Source organism: Nyctibius grandis, chromosome 30 (genome assembly GCF_013368605.1).
Source record: "Nyctibius grandis isolate bNycGra1 chromosome 30, bNycGra1.pri, whole genome shotgun sequence".
Taxonomy (NCBI): domain Eukaryota; kingdom Metazoa; phylum Chordata; class Aves; order Nyctibiiformes; family Nyctibiidae; genus Nyctibius; species Nyctibius grandis.
This window is the reverse complement of record NC_090687.1, coordinates 1,947,356-1,960,501: the sequence shown is the minus strand read 5'-3', so window position 1 is coordinate 1,960,501 and position 13,146 is coordinate 1,947,356. Positions and strand designations below refer to the sequence as shown.

Sequence of the window (13,146 nt, the reverse complement as noted above, 5' to 3'; positions counted from 1 at the left end):
TTTACGGCCCCATGTGCCGTTTTGTTTGTTTGTTTGTTTTGGTTAATAAAACATCGAAAGCTGAAGCCAGGGGTGCCTGGAGGTGCTGTGCGCTCCCCCCGCGCGCCAGGGGGCGCTGCGGTGCCCGCGCCGCTCTGCGCCGCCGCTCGCTGGTGTGGCCGGAAGTGACGGGGGGGGAACGGGACGCGGCGGCGGCCCCGGGAGCGGCGGCGGCCCCGCCATGAAGCGGGACGTGCGGATCCTCCTGCTGGGGGAGGGTAAGGCGGGGGAGTAGGGGGTTCCCGGGCGGCCTGCGGTCCGTGGGGTGCTGCCCGGCACCGGGAGGGCCTCGCCTGGGGGGGAGCGGCTGGGCCTGCCCGCGGTACCGGCCCCCGACGGGCCTGGCGGGGCGGGAGACGCGTCCTCCACTGTGACGGCCGCGGTGGCAGTGTCCGCCCCGCGGGTCCGCGTTTCTGGTGGCTCCTGTGGTCGGGAGCCTTCCCGTGGGCTCTCTCCAGCAGCCCCGGGCCCCCCGCCGCGGGCCAGCCGGCCCGAAGCGCTGCACCGCTTTACCGGCCTCCGCCCCGAGGTCTCCCGTAGGGCGAGGACACCGACGTCCCCTTCGCCAACGGGCCGAGCCGCCCCAGGCCCTGCGGGTGTACTTGATGCCGGCTGCTGGCTCCGATCGTGGCTGCCGGTGCTAACGTTTTCCCTTTCTTTCCTAGCCCAGGTGGGGAAGACATCTCTGATCATGGCGCTGGTGGGCGAGGAGTTCCCCGAGGAGGTGAGCGTGGGGGGCGACCCCTGGGCCCCATTCGGAGGGTGCCCTGGCAACCAGCAATGGGACACCTCTGTCCCCAGAGCGTTAGCCCGAAGCGGGGGTGTCTGGCAGGTGCATCTCCCCGGGGATGGGTGACAGCCACGGGGCTGGTTTGGGTGAGCTTAAGCCTGTGAGGACCACAGGGAGCTCCAGCTGAACTGGTGTTGTCTCCAGTTTGTGCTCTAATCTCTGACCTGGGGCCTCGTCTGCCCTGGGGAGGAGTGTAGGTACCTCTTGGGGCCCTGCTCCCTGCTTCTGTGGCCGGTGGACTGTGGCTGGGGGTCTGTGTGGCCACCACTGCAGCAGGCCGCGGGGCCCAGCCTTGCCCTCTGTGGCAAGGCCGGTTGCTCCCAAGCTGTGGCCTCGCAGCAGAGCTGGCACAGAGCCCTTGGAAGGGGCTGAGCCATCTCCTCTGCCCTTCTGCGTGTGTCTGGAAATGGGCCTGGCGCTCTGAGCTGGGCCACCTGCGAGGAGCAGCATCCAGCCTGCCTGCCTGTGCCCCTCGGAGCCTCTAGCTCGGTGGCTCGCTGTCCCGTCGCGTGTTGGATGGGGAAATGGGATTGATCTGACCGTCAGGCGGCTTCTGCCGCTGCCCGTGAGCAGATGGTGCCCTCTGTGATGTTTGTGCTGGGAAGCATCAGCTGTGGGGGCTCGGGGGAGGCCCGGCTCTGCGTGCCTTCCCGTGCTCTCGCAGCAAAGCCCAGACAATCAGCTTAGTGCTTCTGCCAGCTGCCAAGAGGTCAGGCCGGGGAGCTGGGGGAGTGCTGAGGGCTTATCTCCGGAGCTGTAGCGGGGGCGGCAGCGCTGGCTTGTCTGAAAGCCGGCTTCCCCGGCGGGACTCGGCGCTGTCAGGAGCTGTGGCTCGAGGGGGGGCTCGAGACCGGGAGGCGGTCGGAGGTTTCACTGCGAGAACAGTGGCTGTGCGAGGGCTGGAGTGTAGCGAGCCTCAGCAGCACGAGTTATCCGTGGCCTGGAGCTCATCCCCCCCTGGCAGGGAGGGCACTGGGCAGAGACCACGTGGGGATCTGAAGTCCCTTGTCACCCGTGCTCTCAGTTGTGTTCAGCACGGCTGGCAGGACCAGAGTCTGCTGGCTTTGCAGGTGCCTCCTCGCGCAGAGGAGATCACGATCCCGGCCGACGTCACCCCTGAGAAGGTCCCCACGCACATAGTGGACTACTCAGGTAGGGCCCCGTCCCACCTTGCTCCCTGCCGGCCTCGCTTCTCCCCTTCTCCGCCCAGCCAGGGGCAGTGGGAAGGGGTCCCTGCTGCCGTGGGCCGTTGGTGATGGCTCTCTTCCCCTTCCAGAGTCGGAGCAGACGGAGGATGAGCTGCAGGAGGAGATCACTAAGGTGAGTGGGGCTGAAGGGGGGTGTTGGGGGACAGGAGCCTGCAGTGCCTGTAGCTCTGCAGCTGGCGAGGGACACGTGGCTGCTCGCTCTCCCCGTTCCCCACCCAGAGATGTGCGGGCAGTTGGTTATCTGTGGATTAATGCTATCGGTTTGTTCAGAGGTTTGTTTAATCCTTCTCTGTCTTGTAAGCTGTTGTGTGTGGCTTGGCCTGGCCCTGCGGGGAGCCTCCGGAGGGAGAGCGGTGGGGGCGGCTTGCTGCCCACCGGGAGCTGGAGGAGGCTGCTGAGCAGACCGTGTGCTCTTGGCCTCGGGATGTTCCTGACGGACTCAGAAGAGGGGAGAAGCAGTTACTGAGCTTGAGTGAGACCTCCCTGCTCCCTACATTGGGTCTCTGTGGCTGCCTGATGAAGCAGCGGCACAGAGGAGTTGGTTTGGGAGCTGGAGCCCTGGGGAGCGCTGGGTGGGGAGGGACGAGGGCTCCCGTGTCCCTCGGAGCAGCCATGGAGGAATAATCCGGTTGGCTGGCTGGGGTGGGCCCAGCTGCTCTTCTCTGCCGTGGGATTAACCTCAGCTCTGGACAGAGGAGGGTCTCTTGATGATGGATAATAAAACTATCTCTTCCCTGTGCGCCTCACGTGAGCAGAGCTGTTGAATCTCTCCACCTTGGTGGCTAACAGCTGAGGGGATGGGCCAGTGGGCTCGGGGCTCCTGCTCCCTCCACCCAGACAGCAAGAGTATACAGAGGCTTAAAACAGCTCCAGGAAATCCTGCCTAAACCCTCATTTGTCCTCGGGATTAGCACTAAACCCTCCCCTGAAAGGGCCACTGATCCCTCCTGTCTGCTTCACATAAAGCCTTGGTGTCAGCGCTGTCTGTATGGGCTCAGGGAGGAGAGGAGGGCAGTGGCCGCTGGCCCGGCACGGGGCACGGGCAGAGCCGTCGTGGGGGGACAGTGAGGTGTGGGAGCGGGGAACCGGGGTGTCGGGCATAGAGGCAGATGTGCTTGAGGTAGCTCCACAGGGCTGGCCTGTGGCTGCCGTGGGGCCGTGCCTCGGGCCCAGCCTCCCTCCCCGCCGCGGCGAGCGTGCCGCAGGGACCCTCGCTCACCGCCCTGCCCCGCTTCTCTCTTGCAGGCCAACGTGGTCTGCGTGGTGTACGACGTCACCAAGGAGGCCACCATCGAGAAGGTAACGCGGTCCCCCACCGGAGCCCTGCGTGGGCCCACGGTGCCAGAGGGGAAGGGGTTCCCAGCGCTGGGTCCTTCCAGGCTGCCCCAGCTTTTTGGTGTGGGTGGGCACTGGTGCCCTCCAGCCCTGCGAGGGGTTTGGGGTTTGAGACCCCGGCAGGCTGAGCGCAGCCCAAGCTTGCTCCCACATTGGCTGTTGTCCTCACGTGCTGGGGGGGCGACAGGCTTGTCACATCCTTCTGCTGGCATCCAGCACCCCCGGGTCTGCTCTGCCTGCTGGTGTGGGGGAATGCTGGGGAGCAGATGGCTGCCACGGCACCGGTGCTGGGAGCTGCCTCTCCCTCCCCAGGCTGCGCTGACAGGCCTGTCCCTCTGCTCACCTTTCAGATTCGCACCAAGTGGATCCCCATGGTGAACGGCGGAGTTGAAAAGGGCTCCAGGTACCGTGTGCGGCGTGATCTGTGGGTGCAGATTTGGGGGATTCTGAAGGGTTTGGGGTGCCCACCACCCTCGCCTCCTCCTGAGGTTACTGAGATCAAACCAGCTTTGTGGCCAGACCGCTTGTAGCAGAGTGACATAGGGGCTTTTCTCCCTCGAGATCTGGCTGAGACAGAGGGCCACAGGAGGGGGTTCCTTCCCACCTCCATCTCCTCAGCCAGGCAGGGAGAGGAGACTGCCAAGGGGGAACGGGAGCACAGAAGCCCCGATCTGTGTGTGGATCGCTTAGGCAGAAGGCTGCTGGACTGGATTAAAGGCTCCTGAACATATTGTTGCTGGGTGAAAGCAGAAGCGGGATCAGGCAGGCTGTTTCTCCAGATGGATGCTCCCAGCCGTGGGAGGCAGGAAAGCTGCTCCGGACCTTGCGGAGGAGGGTGGGGAGGCTCCCCGGCCTGCTGCCTGGGGCAGTGCTGAGACTGAGAGAGCACTGGCCTCACCCCTGTGCTCTGACACTCCATCTTTCTTCCTCAGGATCCCCATTATTTTAGTGGGAAACAAGTCGGACCTGCAGGTGGGGAGCTCCATGGATGTCATCCTGCCCATCATGAACCAGTTCTCAGAGATTGAGACCTGCGTGGAGGTGAGGGAACTGGAGGGTTTCTGCAAAGCTTCCCTGAGGGGTAGGAGTGCTTGTCTGGCGTGAGGCAGGGGAGCCTTTGTGCTTGTGGAGATCTGCCCTGCTAATGTTGCTCTGCAGAAGTGCCCCTGTCTGGGTCTTGAGGGCCTTTAGGCTTTCTGTCCTTTGCCTTCATTGCGGGGGTGGGTTTCAGCGTCTGCCCGCTCTGGCTCTGTGGCTGTAACTGATGCTGGAGCTACCTGCAGCCCCTTCTGGCTCTGGGGCTGTGGAACGGGCTCAGCAAAGCCAGAGTGTGAGCAGGAGGTTTCCCTTTTGTTGTTTCCTAATGGTGGACAGACGTTGCTCTGTGCTTTGATGCACAACTTGTCTGGCTCGGGGAGCTCGTATTGTCCTCCTCCTGCCCCTTGTCACCACTCACAGGCCTGTCTCTTCCTTTGAATCCCCAGTGCTCTGCCAAGAACCTCAAGAACATCTCTGAGCTCTTCTACTATGCCCAGAAAGCTGTGCTGCACCCCACCGCCCCCCTCTACGACCCAGAGGAGAAGCAGGTAGGAAGCCCTGCTTGCAGCCCATGGAGGAGTCTCCTGCCCGTCACAGCGCTCCGGTGTGGTGCTGTGCTTTTGCCCCTGGGTAGGAGGGTGGAAAGTTTGGGCCGAGGCAGCTGGAGCAAGGGGAGAGCACCCATCTCCTGTGCTCGGCGCAGCCAGCTGGGCATATCCAGGCCAGAGGGATCTGCAAGGACCAGGGGCATGTTGGGGTAGAAGCCTTCATGCTCCAGACCATGTTAGCCATGGTGGGAAGGGTCCAGGAGAAACCTTCCCCATGGGCTGCCCTGCTTCTGACTCCCAGCTCCAGGGTGGCTGTGGTACTGGCCTAGCTGGGCCATGCTCCCAGCCAGGGTGGGAAGGGAACCCCTCTGCGCATGGGGTTTCAGGAGGCGGGGCCAGGCTGAAGGTGATGCCCTGTTTTTGTCACCATGGTTGGTCCCTTGCAGCTGAAACCTGCGTGTGCACGAGCACTGACCCGGATTTTCAACCTCTCGGACCAGGATAACAACCAGATCCTTAGTGACGATGAACTCAACTACTTCCAGGTAGGGCTGGCTGCGGAGCTGAGATATTCCCCAGTCCCTTGTGGAAAGCCCCTGGGGTCCCCTTGCCTTCCGATACCAGGCAGAAAGGCTGCCCCTCCCCTGACACAGCTGTCCTGTTCGCATCTCCAAGCACATGGGGATCCACAGGTCTTCTGTCTTCATTAAGCTTGGGAGTTTGCTCTGCTGTGGGAAGAGCAGCAGGCTCTGGAGATGTTGGGAGTCATATGTTACTGGGATGCTGAGGAACAGGGGTTTGGTCAGGCTCGAAGGCAGTAAACTCTGAGCTGGGTGAATTTTCTCTCCTAGAAACACTGTCTCCTTGCCAGGGGAGAAGGATGCTGGTGAGACAGAGGGTTGTGCTGTCTATGTGTGCTTTGCTGACGATGATCTTCTTTCTCTTGGGAGGTAGAAGTCCTGCTTTGGAAACCCACTGGCTCCTCAGGCCCTGGAGGATGTGAAGATGGTTGTGTGGAAGAACACCACAGACGGGGTGCAGGACAACGGCCTGACGTTGAACGGTAACAGCACAAGGCTCCGGCCCCTTCCCAGCAAGGGCTGGAGGGACCCATCTCCCTCAGCACACTGCGAGGGGCCCTGTGAGCCTCCTGGCTCTCCTTCCAAGCCTAATTAGTCCCTCTTGTCCAAACGAGCTTGAGCCTGCTGTGGCTCCAAGAGCTCTCTGTCCAAGCAGCACGTTGTCCTAGGAAAAGCATGGTCCCAAGTGGATCTCTGAGGCTGAGTGCTCGGTTGGCCCCACTGTGTCTGAGCTGCCTGATCTCTCCCACAGGCTTCCTCTTCCTCAACACGCTCTTCATCCAGCGGGGCCGGCACGAGACCACCTGGACCATCCTTCGCCGCTTCGGCTACGACGACGAGCTGGAGCTGACGGATGACTACCTCTACCCACAGTGCGTATCCTGCCGTGGAGCGGGGCGGGCAGGGCGTGACACCCCCGTGGTGTGCAACATGGGCTCCCCAGCACCTTTGCTGGCTCCTTTCTGCACCCTGGGGTCTACTGTGATCCTCAGCTGAGGCTGGATCCACACCTTTAGCTCAGGGTCAGGTTCGTGCTCCTCACCTTCCCCTCTGGGCAGGAGGTGACACACGGCCTGGCAACGAATACAATGGGCCTTGGAGCTGGTGACTGTGCTGCTGGCTCTGACGTAGGCGGGCAAGGAGGTGGGGAATGAAGGCCTGTCCCTGACTTCCCTTGACATCAGCAAGGGGCTGTTGAAGGCTGTTCTGTCTCTGCCTGAGCTGAGGCAGAGCGGCTCTGTTGGGAGCAGTGAGCTGTCGGCGTAGCCCCCCCGCCAGATGCTGCAGCTGCCATCTCTTTGCTCCCTGCCACCCCGGAGGTGGTGATCTGGCAGTAATGAAAGGCTTTGGCTTGTGAGCTGCCTCATCCTCTCCCCAGAGAGCAGTGTTGCGGGGGGAGGTGACAGGGCCCGTGCTGGTGGAGAGCACCCCAGGGGTAGTGCAGTGCCCTGCTGAAGCCCTGGGCACGAGGCAGAGCAAGGGCTGCATTGTCTCCCTGGCTGCTTGGGCAGCACAGAGGTGCTGAGGAGAGGCCGCTGTGCACCCTCGAGGGCTTCTCCCCAAAGCAAGGGAGTCGATCAGGGAATAGCCAGGCCTGGAGACAACCGCTGGCTTTCAGCAGGGAGACAGTGGGGAGCTGTGTCCTCTGGGGGAGATCTGGCTTGACCAAGGACCTGCTCACACACTGCCCTTTGTCCAGGGCTTGAGGAGCTGTTGGAGCTGCTCACTTGGGTCTCTTCCCACAGGTTCCGCCTGCCCCCGGGCTGCTCCACGGAGCTGAACCACTTGGGCTACCAGTTCCTGCAGCGGCTGTTTGAGAAGCACGACAAGGTGGGCAGCGCGTGGAGGAGCTGCGTGGGGAGGGGGGATGCTCTGTGCCAGGCCTGCAGGCTTTGGGCGTAGCTGCTCTCCTGTCCACCCCTCTGTTCCCCTGGCGAAGCCTGAGGCTGTGTCCTCTTGTCCTGTCACTAGTTGTCTGGGAGAAGAGGTCGACTCCCAAGCTTCGCCAGGGGACGTTCAGGTTGGGCATTAGGAAGCATTTCTTCTCAGCAAGGGTCATTAGCCATTGGAAGGGGCTGCCCAGGGAGGTGGTGGAGTCACCATCTCTGGAGGGGTTTAAGAAAAGCCTGGACATGGCACTTAGTGCCCTGGTCTAGTTGCCATGGTGGTGTCAGGGCAATGGTTGGACTCGATGATCCCAGAGGGCTCTTCCAACCTGATTGATTCTGTGATGGCACGTCAAGGGCATGGGGTTGTGGTCACTACCCTTCACCAAAGGGCAACCAGTAAAGTTTGGGCCTTCAGGGGATGGGTCTGATTTAACAGCAAACCACCTCATAGTGCCTGGCTGCAGCACGCAGGGTGGCAGGGCGAGCGGGCACAGCTGCTGGCCTGCAGCCACAGACCAAGCACAAGCATCTGCGCAGCTGCCAGCCCCGTGGAGGGGCTGCCAGGCCGGAGAGAGGGAGAGAAAGCAACTGCTTTGTGCCGTGCTCTGGCTCTGCGGAGAGCGAGAGAGAAGGGATGTGTTGGGTCTGCACGCACCTGCTCAGACTAGTTATTCAGACATTGGTGTGAGCTCTGCAGCCACGGGGAATTGCAGCACCGAGTTGATGCACGTCCCCGTGTGCCCAGGTGCTGGCAGATCCCTTCAGGCACACCAGCCTGGGGGTGCTGCGTTGGCGGGTGCTTAACTGGTGGCCACGCACAGGCTTTGGGGTAATCACCCTGCAGCGTGGCAGGCCAGGCTGGACCGGTGCAGGCTGCTGCGGGGTGGCTGGCCTCAGGGGAGGCAGGAACAGCAGCTCAGGGCTGTGGGGTGAGCGTGGAGAGATCCTGCCCGGTGGCGGGGCTGGCACTGGTTCAAGCTGCAATCGCAGGGCAGAATTGGCCTGTCGCTTGTGCAGCGATGGGAGTCCCTGAGGCGCGAGCTGCCTGCACGCTAATGCAGCTCTGGCCTGAGTTCTGCCATTGGAAGCCTCCCTGGGTCATTCTGCAGCAGCGAGCAGGGTGGCTCGTGTGGGGGGGACCCTCTCTGGACCCCAACAACGTGTGGTGTGGCTGCAGAGAGCCACTGGTGCACGCTCAGGCTGTGTCCTGCCTCGGCTGCTGACTCCCCTTTGTTTCGGCAGGATCAGGACGGAGCCCTCTCGCCCACAGAGCTGCAGAACTTCTTCAGCGTCTTCCCCTGCGTGCCCTGGGGCCCCGAGCTCTACAACACGGTATGCACCACTGATACAGGCCTGCTTTCCCTGCATGGATTCCTCTGCCAGTGGACGTAAGCTCAGTCCCTCTCCCCTCGCCTTTAGTCCCATCGCCGAGCCCTTGCTGACCTGGTCGGCTTCCCCGTGTGCTCTGTCTCTCCAGGCTCGTGGCTTACCTGGATGTGCGGCACTGCCTGGAGTGCCTGGGCTACTTGGGCTACCCCATCCTCTCGGAGCAGGACTCCCAGACACAAGCCCTCACGGGTACGGCCATGCCCTCCCCTCCTGGCGTGGCTCGGGTCCCTCCTCTCGCTCACCCTAACCTCTCTCCTACCAGTGACCCGGGAGAAGAGGATCGACCTGGAGAAAGGCCAGACCCAGAGAAACGTCTTCCTCTGCAAGGTGCTGGGAGCCAGGGGCGCAGGCAAGTCCGCCTTCCTGCAGGCCTTCCTCGGCAGGAGCCTCGCGGTGAGTGGCTGCTCCGCGCTGCGGCGGGGCGTCCCGGCGGAGCAGGAGGCAGAGCCGTGAGGCCGCTGAGCGACCTGCCGCGTGATGGCACCTCCCTGCCCACGGCCAGGCCCCGGTGTCCCTCATGGCACCTCCCTGCCCACAGCCAGGCCCCGGTGTCCCTGATGGCACCTCCCTGCCCACGGCCAGGCCCCGGTGTCCCTGATGGCACCTCCCTGCCCACGGCCAGGCCCCGGTGTCCCTCATAGCACCTCCCTGCCCACTGCCAGGCCCCAGTGTCCCTGATGGCACCTCCCTGCCCACGGCCAGGCCCCGGTGTCCCTGATGGCACCTCCCTGCCCACGGCCAGGCCCCGGTGTCCCTGATGGCACCTCCCTGCCCACGGCCAGGCCCCAGTGTCCCTGATGGCACCTCCCTGCCCACGGCCAGGCCCCGGTGTCCCTGATGGCACCTCCCTGCCCACGGCCAGGCCCCAGTGTCCCTGATGGCACCTCCCTGCCCACGGCCAAGCCCCAGTGTCCCTGATGGCACCTCCCTGCCCACGGCCAGGCCCCAGCGTCCTGGCAAAGGGCTTCACACCCCGCTCCGTGCCGGCGGTGCCGGTTGCTGTGACTCTTGCGTCCTTAGTGTTGCCTGAGGCAGCGGGCCCACTCCCTCTGCTTGTCCCGAGGGTCTGGAGGGGCTGGGCCGTCCCCGGGCAGCCGTGTCTCCCCGAGGTGACGCTGGCTTTCCCTGCTTGTCACGAACGGCCCCACGTCTCGTGGCAGTTGCCGCCTGGCCTTGAGGTGGCTGTTACAGCACGGAGGCTCGGGGCGGTGTGAAATGCTCTCCCTCCCCCAAGCACTGCTCTTGCTCCCTGCTGTCTGAGACGATGTTTTCCTCGGTGGCAGGCCCAGGGGGAGAACCGGGGAGAGCCATCCCTCTACGCCATCAACACGGTGCAGGTCAACGGCCAGGAGAAGTACCTGATAGTAAGTCGGGGAGAGGAGGGGATCGCTGCTGTGTCTGGCTCGCAGCAGGGCTGGGCTGCGTCCCCCCGTGTTGCTGCAGCGCCGTCCCAGCACCCCTGGGCTGTGGTCGTTGTGAGAACCAGCCCACCTCCTTGAGGCGGTGCTGTGCCATGTGTCCCCTCCTGTCCTGCCCCAGCTGTACGAGGTCAGCGCCGACACGAAGCTCGTGAAGCCGTCGGACGTGGCCTGCGACGTCGCCTGCTTCATCTACGACCTGAATGACCCCAGGTCCTTCAGCTACTGTGCCACCGTTTATAAGGTAGCTGGCGGGGACCCTGGGGGACTGTGGCCTTCGCCTGGCGGCCCCACATCTCCCGGGGGGTGGTTCCTCACCCCTCCCTGCGACTCCTCCCTGTCTCTGCAGCAACACTACATGGACAGCCAGATCCCCTGCGTCTTCGTGGCCTCCAAGACAGACCTGCCAGAAGCGAACCAGCAGCCCGGGCTCTCCCCCACCGAGTTCTGCTACAAGCACTGCCTCCCGCCGCCCTTCCTCTTCTCCTGCCACGGCCAGGGCCTGCCCGGCACCACCATCTACACTAAGCTGGCCACCGCCGCCACCTTCCCGTGAGTATTCTTCCCGTGGAGGGGGGCTCTCAGCTGGGAGCAGAGCTTGGGGAGGGGGGCTGTGTCCAAACCTTGTATTTGATTTGTTTTCTCTCTGGCTTTTGGTATCATCTGCTTGTACCAGTCATTGAAACAAAAGGGCCACTTGTTCCCCTGCTCGGAGGAGGGCGGAGGGGACTCGGCTCTCTTCTGCCTTGTGTGTCTCTCTGGCAGATTTATTAGATAGATCCTGCCACAGGAGTGTTTATTTTTGAAGCCAAAGAGAGCAAATGTGGAAGGGGAGTAGCCAGCCTAGTTTGCTGAGGCCTGCAGAGGGGGGTGGCAGCTATTTTCTCCTGAGGAGGTGGATCAGACTGAAAAAAAGAGAGGAGTGAAGCGAGACCTCTGTTCACAGCAGCCTCCCTGGGGAAGGACTGCACCTGGACAGCGCTGGGCAGCGGGGTGGGGTGGCAGCCAGGCTGGTCACGGGCGGGAGGGGAGATCTGGGAAGGAGAACTGGGAGATCTGGGGAGTGTGGCATCGCCCCGCTCGAGGGGCAGAGGGGGCTGAGAGCTGTGGGTCGGCGTAGCACTGGGGGCAGAGCCTTCCTGGGGAGAGCGTGTGGGCGCGTTGGAAGACGATGGGAGTACGAGTGAGTGGTTTTCCCTCTAGCTTCTTTTCAATAAACAACTTTATTTTTAGAGCTGACACTTTTTTTTTTTTCCCCCCCCTCTGCAGTATTAAAATTTAAATATTCTTAATATATCTTGGGGTATGTGGTATAAATAAATAACGTAATGGAGGGCCAGGGATTGGCTGTTCTCCCCTGATTTAGTGGAGAATGAATAATGGATGTGGCTTTCCTCCTCGGAGAGGAGCACGTTGGTGCAGGACAGCACGTGTTTAGGAAGGGAATGTGTACGCTGGGGCGGGACTGGGCCCTGTCCCTCGGTGTCCCCGGCTGTGCCGGCATCTCGCCTGCATCCACTTCTGGGTCTGGCTGCACTTGGAGTTGTAAAAGCAGCTTGACCTAGAAAGGCAGCTACCCACCTCCTTGCTCGTGCTAATTAGTGAGGTGTCAGTGTGCTGTTTCCAGACCACGGGAGGGTAAAGCCACATCCCAGCAGTGGGGTGGGAGCCGTTGCGTGCTGGGCGATGGTGCCGGGCGGTGGGTGCTGTGGTTTGCGGGGCTGGGGGAGCCTCTCGCTGCTCTCAGCCTCTGGAGCTGTGCCACGGGCACCCTCCATCCCCGCAGGGACACCCCAGCCTCCCCGCTGGGCGCGGGGGAAGCGCTCTGGGCCGTCGGGGAGCTCGCTGTTTGGGCAGCCATCTCCGTGCCCCGCACTCATTGGCCTCTTCTCTCTTTCCTTGCAGCCACCTGAACGCCGTGGAGCTGGGGGCCGCGTCCTTCTGGCTCCGGGTGGCCCTGGGGGCCGCGGTGACTGCTCTGGTAGGGTTCATGCTGTACCGTGTGCTGGCCAAGAACAAATGAGAGCTGCTCTCTACCCCCTCCTCCCCGTGACACCAGCTTCCCCCTTCGCAATGATGCCCTGGTGAGGGGCCCTGCCTCAAGCTGGTCCCTGGTGGGAAACCCCCCGTTCCCCCCAGCCTGGATTGCGGGACCAGTGAAACCGGACTTCCCAGCACCAGCAGGATAGAGCCCCTGGCACCGGCCAGCATCACCCTGCAGGCCTCTGCCGCCTCCTCACCTCCGTGGCTCCTGCCCAGCCGTGACAGCGGGGGCCAGGCAGCTCTGCGGGGGGCTCTGCCTCACCGGCAGCTGGAGGATCACCCCCCCTCTTTTATTCTGTTCGTTTTTTTAACATTTGTTTTTAAGCTCAAGCCTGAGTGTTTCAGTATCTATTGGGTCGGGCACATCCCTTCCCCCGAGGGCTGTGCTGGTGCCCCCAGTTCTTGGCAGGGGGCAACACTCCTGCAGCCCCTGGGGCCTCCAGCAGCAGCAGAGCTGGCGGAGGGGCTCATGGCTTTGCCCCCCCGGGGCCCACCTCTCTCCCGAGTCCCTGTTGGGCAGGCAGGGAGGGCCAGGTGCTTACACCCCCCCAAGCCCCTGTGGTTTGGGGTCACTCCTGGCCCTTACTGGGACAGTGTGGCTGCAGCCCCCAGCCCCGGGCTGCACGAGGAGGGAGCGACATCCGTGACCTGTCCCAGGCCCCTTCTTTCTCTTGTTTCTGTGCAAAAATACTGCAGCATGCCGGGCTCTGGGCCTTCTGCCCTCCTCCCCTACCTGGCTCCGTGGCCTCTCCCCTCCACAGACCTGCCCTGGCCACCAGTATTCGCCGGCTGCAGCCCTGAGCTGGTGCCACGCCGTGCCATACGGCCCTTGTCCTGCTGTCCCCTCCACAGGCCCTGGCCGCGCTGA

At 63.0% G+C, this 13,146-nt stretch overlaps 1 protein-coding gene across 2 annotated transcripts; it reads left to right on the top strand.

Annotated features, from left to right (window-relative positions):
- Positions 1 to 174: 174 nt before the first annotated feature.
- RHOT2 (ras homolog family member T2) lies at positions 175 to 12,608 on the top strand. 2 transcript variants are annotated; one of them, XM_068420053.1, is made up of 19 exons: positions 175 to 257; positions 710 to 763; positions 1,900 to 1,981; positions 2,106 to 2,149; positions 3,283 to 3,336; positions 3,723 to 3,775; positions 4,305 to 4,413; positions 4,857 to 4,958; positions 5,405 to 5,503; positions 5,913 to 6,021; positions 6,291 to 6,411; positions 7,285 to 7,369; positions 8,671 to 8,816; positions 8,906 to 9,006; positions 9,080 to 9,210; positions 10,101 to 10,181; positions 10,357 to 10,479; positions 10,585 to 10,787; positions 12,141 to 12,608. In XM_068420053.1, the coding sequence occupies exons 2-19, from the start codon at positions 731 to 733 to the stop codon at positions 12,256 to 12,258; spliced, it is 1,794 nt and encodes a 597-aa protein (XP_068276154.1). In that variant the 5' UTR covers positions 175 to 257; positions 710 to 730; the 3' UTR covers positions 12,259 to 12,608. The 2 variants fall into 2 exon arrangements, with proteins under 2 accessions (XP_068276154.1, XP_068276153.1); XM_068420052.1 differs by having other exon boundaries at positions 705 to 763.
- The last annotated feature ends 538 nt before the right edge of the window (positions 12,609 to 13,146 follow it).

Coding starts and splice junctions, on each gene's coding strand:
- RHOT2 (XM_068420052.1), top strand. CDS start 221: ATGAAGCGGGACGTGCGGATCCTCCTGCTGGGGGAGG. Junction 764..1,899: donor GCGAGGAGTTCCCCGAGGAG/GTGAGCGTGGGG, acceptor CTGGCTTTGCAG/GTGCCTCCTCGCGCAGAGGA. Junction 10,480..10,584: donor ACTGTGCCACCGTTTATAAG/GTAGCTGGCGGG, acceptor CTGTCTCTGCAG/CAACACTACATGGACAGCCA.